At 51.9% G+C, this 9,414-nt stretch overlaps 2 protein-coding genes across 2 annotated transcripts; both read right to left on the bottom strand.

Moving 5' to 3' along the window:
* Nucleotides 1-25: 25 nt before the first annotated feature.
* On the bottom strand, nt 26-2,932 carry BU24DRAFT_269124 (uncharacterized protein). The gene is made up of 2 exons (XM_033522573.1): nt 2,479-2,932; nt 26-2,411 (listed from the first exon to the last, which is right to left on the bottom strand). Exons 1-2 carry the CDS (start codon nt 2,727-2,729, stop codon nt 242-244), a joined length of 2,421 nt encoding a protein of 806 aa, XP_033380408.1. The 5' UTR covers nt 2,730-2,932; the 3' UTR covers nt 26-241.
* A 1,481-nt stretch (nt 2,933-4,413) lies between these two features.
* BU24DRAFT_269178 (glycosyltransferase family 1 protein) lies at nt 4,414-9,285 on the bottom strand. Its single transcript, XM_033522574.1, has 6 exons — nt 8,449-9,285; nt 8,302-8,399; nt 7,805-8,245; nt 6,576-7,754; nt 4,904-6,508; nt 4,414-4,851 (listed from the first exon to the last, which is right to left on the bottom strand). The coding sequence occupies exons 1-6, from the start codon at nt 9,194-9,196 to the stop codon at nt 4,549-4,551; spliced, it is 4,374 nt and encodes a 1,457-aa protein (XP_033380407.1). The 5' UTR covers nt 9,197-9,285; the 3' UTR covers nt 4,414-4,548.
* Between the last annotated feature and the right edge of the window lie 129 nt (nt 9,286-9,414).

The following is a 9,414-nucleotide window of genomic DNA, read 5'->3' as shown; positions in this document are numbered from 1 at the left end:
GACCGGTTGGTGCAGGTGGCTCCTTTCGGTATTTTAGTGGGTGACTCGCTACATGGTGGGGACCATGTGCATGTGCATTGTCCCGAACAGAATATATAAAAAAAACAAATCATTTGGTATTTTCCAATACAATGTCTCCGGGGGTTACCAAATAACACAAGAACTCCAGAATATTTGCCAGAAACGCCTCGCTATGCACATGTATCATCTATGGTCACAATCCCGAAAGGTTGGGGTAACTTTATGCTTCTTCCGAGTCGGACTTTCTGAACTCGGCGAGCATCTCTGCCGCGAACTCGTCGTCGTCTTCGGCCTCAGGGTCTGAGTCTTCTTGGGCCAAGCCTGCTGGGTCCGGATCGTTCTCGAGCTCTCCTTCGATCGCTTCTTCCTCCGGCCCCGTGGTTTCTGGGCTGGGCAACCCCGATGTCTTTTCTGCAGTGACCACGTTGGTAAGAGACGTTACTCGCTCCAGTGTGCGTTTCTTCCGCCTCTGTAGCTTTGACGTGCTGTTGACACTTGCGTCGCTATCGTCGGCATCACTCGCCTCGGCGGAGGCTGTTGCGGCTCGCTTCCTCTTTTGCCCTTTCCGCTTCGTCTCCGACTGCACGCTGGTGTCTGAGCGAACGCTTTCAGAGTCGGAGTTGCTGTTATCCTCGGTATCTGATTCATCCATGAAAGCTTGTAGTTCATCGTCCATCGATTCCCAGGAGATATCGAGGGTTAGCGGTTCCCCCGTTTCACCAGCGCCGTCTTCCTCGGCTGAAGCACCCACATCGGTATCCTCGAAATCGTCGATGGGGGATCCTTCCCGTTCAGCAGGATCAACTTCGATGATATACGGCTCCTCGTCGAGATGCTCCCACCGCGAGCAACATTGGAACATCCAATCCGCATTGACGATCTTGATGTTCGGATAACGCGCGGCCTTCTTGACCTTTGTGGTCTTTCGGTCTGGGTTGGCGATGACATGTGTTGTTCGTTTGGTGACGTTGAGTGAAACTTCGGCTCCGAAGCTCTTCACCCATTGTGCAAAGTCGGACGATTGCACGTCCATGCCCAACGGGATGATGCCGGAGAAGACGATATTGGTATCCCCGAGTACCTCTCTCTTGATGCGGGGCATCAATTCCTTGATGTCTGGCACGAACTCATCAAATCGCTTCTTAGGGCTCTTGCCGCCCCTTAGCTCTGAAACGCGATCGACAGGTGGAGCTGCCTTCCGGTATTCTGCGTAGAATGTGTTATGGACTCGGCGGAGATGGTATTCGATGATATCCAGGCCTCTGTCGTCATCGTGCAAAATGCTGTGACGATGTCGGTGATGGTCGGCATGGTGCGAGTCGCCGTTTTGGACCTCACCCAGCTGGTCATTTTCGTCCTCCACTTCGGCTTCCTCGTCCTCCTTGTCAAGCATCAATTGCTTTTGTAGGAGGGGCCGCTCGGTCTGTTGGGTGATGATGACCTTCTCTTGCTCCTTTGCTTGCTGTTCCAGGACCTCTGGACTGTCCGCAGCACCCATTGAGATCAATTGTTGCTCAATCTCGGTAAGAGCACCATTTGCTTCGGGAGGGTTGCCAGCAATCGAAACGGCCTTGACGGCTGGGCTCTCTTCAACCTGTTTCGCTTGGATAGTAGCCGTTGCAGGTTTCGAAGAAGTGGTGACCAATTCCTGCTGCTTAGGCAAGAAACTGGCATTGATATCGCCCGCTCCCGGGAAGAAATTAAAGACCGGGACCCGTATCAGATTCTCGCTGTAGTGCCAAATGTCCGCTCGGTCATCGATGATGACGACCATGTCGGTATTGGTTGGGAAGAGACGATTGAGACTCTTGAGTTTGTCCGTGTAGTTCTCATCTCGACTCAATATCCTGTCGCCAAAGTATCTCCGGTCGGGATCGATGATTTTCGCAACGGCTTGTGCATATGCACGGGTCGCCATCGTGTACACGTGCATCTCGTACATTTGCGAGACGCGCTCGAAGAATTCCTTCAACCCTGGGCGCATCTTGACGTAATACCAATTGGCCGCGACGTGTGCGACATTGTCGTCGGCAAGCTGGAAGCTCTGTACATCCTTGACAGCATCGTAGTTGGGGTTTTCCGGATCGGACTGCCATTCAGCTATTGTGCGCTCGCAGGTGGTGTGGATGACGGTCTGATCGAGATCGACGATGAGCGAGAGTTTCTTGCCCTTGAGCAAGCGCTCCCTCGACACCTCTTCCGCTCTCGCGGCCTCCTTCTGGCTCACGAGTAAGGCAGTGTTGTCGTGCGTCATGTTCACCGTGGCTCGATTGAGGTTGCTCTCCTGTGTCAAATAGTCTACGACCGTCATGTCCCTGCCACAGTTTGCGCACAGAGAGCCGAATTGGATCTCATGTGTGCATGGCTCTTCTACCTCGCAAATCTGCACGCTACGCATCGTCAGTACATTATGATCCCATTTCCCATCGCAAATGCGGCATATTGGGCTTGACTCACCCGGCTCTTGGAAGTATATCCCCATTCTTTATGAACCATCTCGAGATCTTGCCATCGGCAGAGGAATCGAAGCGAGCGGGAAATCTCTTCGTCACCTCCTTCTCGTCTCCGTACTTGTCGCCCTCGGTCACTTTGGTCTCGTAGGTGTAGGAGAAGAGCGGCGTCGAGCGGCGCACCTCATCGTCGCGCTTTCTCTTGAGCTCGACGACGGTAATGGGGTAGTGCAGGCCGGTGGGTGCTTTGATCAACATCCCTTTCTGTGCACACCCATGCGAGTGGAATGGATTGAGGATTGGTTATTCTGGATGGAACTCTTTCCGCTGGACGAGAGGGTGGAATATATGATGGTCGCGTCGTGGTCGTCGCGGTGAGAATGGGCGCATTCGGTTCGGGGGGGGAGCTTGGGCCCTGTTTGGGGGGTGCGGCGGCGTCGGCGGGCGGCGGACAGTGGGGAGCTACTGGCTGTTCTTGGTACAGAGTAATACTGACCGATACGGAGTGCTTCAAATGTCACAGCCTACAGGTGAGTCACTGTTGTCTAGACTCGACTACATGTAACCAGTGGGGTGGATATGCGCAGTCGCTCTTAATCTGGGGTAGATGGAGGGCGGAAGACAATGTTGTGTGGTGGTGGTTGTGGTGGTGCTACCTGGCTGTGCTAGGCTGAACGTGTGGATTGGTGCCAAGGATTGTGCAGTTGCTGCAGAATGGAGGATTGGAAGTCGCAGTAACAAGCACACAACAAAAGGATGGATGTAGTAACTGTCCAAGTAGGTGTGTATGTATGTGTGTATATTGGAATTGTTCTGCGATATGTGCAGAGAGGAGCAGTAAGTGTAGTTTTGTCTGAGTGATCAAGCAAGTAAATGGGTGAGAAGTCGCTTTCAGTCGCTTTCATCAGTCGTCGCTTTTTTTGGCCGAGGGGGCAATTCCATTCCTTTAAATGCTCCCAGACTGACCTGGACACTATCCCGTTTCCGGCCTAGCCCCCTTTCCCATCCATCCTTACCCAAACCCCCCTCTCTCCAATCTCCTTATGTTGTCGTTAGTTAAGCAGAGCTTAAGGTAGTTACTCCCCTACGACGCCTACTTTGTACCTACCTCACACATGTTCAAAGGAAGCCATCTACCACTCCACTTTGTCCTCCCCCTAAACCCTCCTTCAAACAATATAAAGGACAGAAACGCCACGCGAACGGCGACTGTGACACCACCCGCTTGTCATAAACCCTCGTGGCCTTGTCTCAGTGTACCCTCAACCAGCTTTAGCTGCCTAGAACGTATACACCCCCCGACGTACCTCTGCCTACATCTAGATACTTCCAGAATATATGACTATTCATATAACAGTGTTGTGGTGATAAAACAGAAGCAATGCGTGAAGTCAACAGCACTCACTCCATCGTACACGCAACCCGCATGTCAAGTGTGTTTGTCTGCTGTGACCCCTGTGGTGTGACCTGCACTACCCCAAGTACTCTACCCGTCACGATCCATTCTCAAAGCTTAATAGGCATCTCACAGCGGTCACACACGAGGACTATCAATTCAGATTAAGATCGATTGATTACATCTATCGTCTAGACTTCCCGCCCGGTCGGCAGCACGACCGATTCCTCCACATTGGTAGCAAACATCAAGAGATGTTGCAAAAGTCCCACGATGGGTGATGGGACACGATGCAGTGGGTGCCTTGCGGCTTGAATGATTAAAATGCATGGTTGAAGGGAAAGAAGTAATTGAAGTCATTCCTCCAAAAAAAAAAAGAAGAAAGAAAGGAAAAGGAAAAGGAATCTCCATAATAGCTGTCAGTCATCACCATCATACCTCTCCCTCAACAGAGATGCAAGAGACAAAATAAGAAAAGGAAGTTACATGGTATTGTTGGAAAAGGGTTAGTATGCGGTGTGTATCGTCATCGTCGCTCGACCCGGAAATCGCTTCGTTAAAAGAAAAAGAAAGGGATGGCGGGAAACAAAATGAAAGTTGTTTATAGCATGTGGACGTTCGATTCTTTCGTCTAATCATATTTGCGTTCCAAAGAATGTGTAGGCGGTTGGAAGAGGCATGTTACTTCTTCGATGCCGAACCTGGGTCGCCCCTGGGTGTCGATGAGGCTTTCAGAACCATACTTCCAAGGGCCAGAGAGCCGCTACCAAGACGAGCGCCTTCGGTACTTGCCCGTGCCATTCCGGCGACCGGCTGCTGGATCTCGAAAGGATGGGGAGGCTCGAGGTCTTCGGCTTCTTCGACGAGCGTCCAGTCGTCGAACTCGTCGCTGTCGCCCTCGCGCTTTTCGTGTTTCTTGATCAGGGTTCTTGCACGGTCGAGTTCGCGGTAGATGGTTTGGATGGCAACGTGCGTGCCGTTTTCCTGTTTTCTGTTAGACTATCATCCTCAAGTATGCAATAATGGCGGTTCTTACTCTGCGGATCTTCTGTCCCAGCACTTTCGCTTTGACGATCATGCGTTGGCTGTTTGTTGCTTCCCATAGAGCTCTACTGAAGACACTGATGTTGATTTTATTGAGTCTTACGCCTACTCCAAGATCCTCGACGCGTTGAGCGAAGAAAAACTGATCGCCAAAGAACGGTTTGATGATGGTGGGAATACCAGCTCGAAGACTTGCGCCGGTCGTGCCTGACCCTCCATGGTGGACTGCTGCATCCATCTGCTTGAACAGCCAGTCGTGCGGACAAGCCTGAATCTGGAACACCTCCGGCGGGATTGGAACTTCTGCCTGCGATGCCTCCTTGCCTTTGCCTAGGCGATCTGACCAGCCCTTTGAGAGGATGCAACGCACATCTGCTTTCAGCACGGATTGAATGACAGCTTGAGTGAGGGCTGCTGGGTCCTCAATGACGATGGATCCGAAACCCACGTACACGAGCTTCTTATTGTCCTCGCGTGCCTTGGCAATGAAGTTGACCAGGTCTTCAGGAGGCTTGTAGTTGTCCGCTTCGTCCAAGAACCAGTAGCCGGTTACACGTATCCAATCGGGCCAATCCAGGGGTGGAGGGACCACAGAAGGGCTGAAGTTGTACAGGAAAGGTCGAAGGTTAGCCTGCATCTTTGCCTGCGAGGTGTTCTGTAGACCCAAATCTTGTCGCCGCCACTTGTTGATTTGTCCTGAGATCGCAGTCCAAAAGATCGTGTCGAAGGTTAGGTATGTTACACTGTTGTAGCCACCACCCATCTTCTTCTCCATCACGGAGAACGCATGAGGATAAGTTCGCGTGCGGGTCCAAGGCATCGTGAAGGCACGGAAGTATGGGATCTCCAAAGCTTCTGCGATGTGTATGCCTGCCATAGCACTGGGGCTTTCGATGAGGACGTCCGCGCCTTGACAGGCCTGCCAGGCAGAACTGCAGACAGCATCGAGCCATCCACGGAACTTGGCATTTGCCTCCTTCATGAAACTGTAGGTGAACATTCCGTGCTCGACGCAAATCCTCATCAGCTCGGCTGGATTGCCCTCCACCGGTGCAAAATCTATACCATTCTCGCGGACGACGGATTCGAATTCGGCATGCGTTGCGATCCGAGGTTTATGGCCTTCCTTCAAGAGCTCTTTGCAGAGAGCTAAGTACGGCTGAACATCGCCACGCGATCCGATTGTTAGGCACACGATGTTGAGGGGCTCTGAAGGTTTGAAGTCGACGATGGACGCGAGGGGATCGTCGAAGATCAAGGGGATCCGTTCGTTATCGGCTCCTCGAATAATTTGCGACACCTCTGCGGGCTCTGGTCCGTCTGCAACTAGGCGTGCTTCTTGTAGGAGGTCGTGCTCAAATTTGGCTGCCTCATCTTCGCTATCAATCCCAGATGAAGATGTGTCATCGTCCTCGATGTACTTTGTGCTCTCAAGGATTCGGAGAACCGTAATGGCACATTCGTCGCGATATTCTGCCTTGGAAAATTCAAAGAACAGTTCTTCGTGGCCACGGATTACGATGGCCAAGCCATGGTATCCTAGACGGAAACCTTTCTCTTTGTTAACATTCTCGATGTCGCGCATGGGTAGAATGATCTAGAGTGATGATGTTAGCCATGTTACAGGAGGTCTAGAGATTTTTTCTTTCAACAATGAGACGAACCTTTGTTTTCAAGGTAGGAACCAGACTTCGGAAACAGAAGTAGCGACCACTGATGTAGATCTTTCCATAGTTAGGAAGAATTCGCTGGAGCGACGCAAAGAAGGAAGACTGCAATTGTTCAGTTTCAGGGAAGGCGAAATGCTCGCGGAAATGCTCAGCTGCCTTTGCAGCGTCTTCATCTTCCTCGAAGCCGTGAACTTGGTCGCCTGGCTCAAGCCCGTCGGCAGTAGTGTAGTGCTTTCTACCACCAGCCAGCATGCCGGATACTTTCTCATAGTAGCCCATGGCATCGGTAGCGAGTAGGTTACCCATCTTCTTGGAACGATTGCGAAGAAATCCCGCAAGCCCCGAAGCTTTTTGAAAAGGGATGGAGGCAATGTCTTGGAGAGCAGAGGAAGAGCCCGACAACCGGGAGTTTAAGTGTTGCGCGTCAGCGTCGTCTTCGACGTCGGGACTGCCAAGCGGTGATTGTCTGTTGCCATGGGATTCACCGCGTTTCGCAGCGGGCTTGAGTGAATGAGCTGCAGCCTTCCCGCCAGATGAACGGGTAGTATCTTGCGAGTGCCTCGTCAAATTATCAGACTTATCAGAAGCCTCCAAACGCGGTGAATGAAGGTTTGGTGCTCGGAAAACATCTGAACGGCCCAATATTTGGCTCGCTGACGCATTGCTCTCGTCCATTGACTGTACTGCAGCCGATGATTCTGTGCCCGGGCCAAATGAATTTGTCGCTGATTCTGATGAATCATGAGGCTTTGTAGATAATGGTGATCGGTCTCTGGCAAGGCTCGTAGAGCGTCTATCCGCGCGACCGCTGAAGCTGCGCCTGGCCTCGTGGCTGGGTCTACGAAACGTGCGGGAGGCATCCATACTCCGTCGCACATCAAGGCTTTTCCTTTTCACATCTGTACTTGATCGGCCGGGCTCGACGCTCAGACTGGACCGACCAGCATATGGGCCAGGCAGAGGCGATAATGTAGCTCGGACACTCTCCGTGATTGGCTGGGCTCCAAAAGCGCTCTCTGTGAGCTGTGCAGTACGACTAGGTGCACCAAGCATAGTGGGTGTAGTCGCCGCCCCATCAGCTTGGCCTGGTGTTTGATGGTGATCATTATCATTGACCATTATTCGAAGCACGTTGAGCGCGTCTTGTCCGTTGGAGAAAAAGGAAAAGAAATACTGTTGACAGTGTCAGTCGGGATTACAGTACCATGGTTCGTCCCACATACCTCATCAATAGCGAATGTCTCGTCGTTGTCAATCACGCGGACCTTGACCGTGTCGGCGAAGTCCAAGATGGTGCTCTCTTCTATCTCGAGGACGTTCTGGATCGGAAGGGATATTTTGACGCTGTTGCCTTCGTTGTGCGTTCGGAATATCACCTTCTGGATCGACCTCACCCACTCTTTGGCGCTAACTGCGCTGTCTGCTCTAAACTGATAAGTGCGCTCGTCCGTAGTGACGTTAAATATTGTTTCGTCTTTGGTCTTATCTTTTGAGTCCAATACCTCGGCGGATATGGCATACTGGAGATTTATTCGATTGCGAGGGAAGTATAGATCTGCGGGGTTTGTGTAGTAGGCGAGAACATCTCCGCGAAGTATAAACCAATAGCGATTGTACTTGGAACGACCACGCTTTGATAGATAACCCGTCTTGCTGACGTCGTGCTGCGGTGGTACGGTTAGCAATGGTACCGAAACTAGGCAACCATGAATAGCCTTACATGTTTCTTGGGAATATATGCATAGAAGCATATGTGGCGCTGGGTTATGTACATATACCCTTGCAGTAAGATGCTTTGGAGCAGCCAACATGGATATTCTACGTTCGTTAGCTAGATGTTCACCGAATAGCAAGCGACAAGCCATACCAGAGATGACTTCCTCGAGATTCTCGAACTCAAAGATATCTTGTAGGCGTGCCGCAAGCGTGACAGGAGCTCGAGACTTTGCTAGATTTGACACGCTTCCATGCCGACCCTTGTCGGATTGTTTCCGCTTCTCTACATGGATATCTTGGCCAGCCGTGACCTTCGATTTATGCTTCAGTGTTTTGCTATCTCGCGAGGTTGCAACGGCAGCATCTTCGGATGGACGAGGAGGCAGGAACTGCGACGAAGACATTTGATCCGCATGATGTGCTTCCGATTTGTTTTCCTTCCTGCTTGAGCTCTTGAGCTTTGGTAACGAACGAAGGAGCTTGTTCTCCGACAGTGACCTGCGATGTTTATGCTCCGCTGGCTTGCGGCTGTCCTCTCCTTGTGCCTGTGGCTGCTGGAAATCATTGGATGTATTGATTCGACTCAGTCTTGCTGCGCCATCCAGGCTGTGATATGGTACCCTCCCCGTCCTCTTCCCCTCGTCATCGCTGTCACCGGAATCCACGCCTTCCATAGCTGCGAGATCGGTCTGCGACTGCTGACTGACCCTAGCAATCATGGAGAAGAGCGACTGGTTCATGGGCATGGTATCCTTCCTTTTCGGAGCTGTGACATCGTCCTGTGCATCGTCCCCATCTCGAAAGCGTTCGGGTATGTCCAGCGAGATCCTCCGCGAGTCTTTCCGTTTCTTCGTTAACTTGCGGCCCGTACGGTGCCGCGACCGCTCTTCTGATTCCATCGTTTATGCGTATGTATTTCGTGGTGAGTGAGTTGTGGGTGGGCGAAGCTCCCAGTACTCCGAGTACTGGTGGATGTGTTGGGGGATGGCGTCAGGCGCTCGGAGGTGCTGCGGCGTTGAAAGGACGTGGGAGGCTGCGGCCTATGCAGTTGTCGAGGGCATGTGAAATTCAGACGAGGTCAAGAACGGACTGCAGTGGGCAGTTAGAGGAAAAGATA

The sequence above is a fragment of the Aaosphaeria arxii genome (genome assembly GCF_010015735.1).
Source record: "Aaosphaeria arxii CBS 175.79 unplaced genomic scaffold BU24scaffold_8, whole genome shotgun sequence".
NCBI lineage: Eukaryota > Fungi > Ascomycota > Dothideomycetes > Pleosporales > Aaosphaeria > Aaosphaeria arxii.
This window is presented reverse-complemented; position numbering and strand designations above follow the sequence as displayed.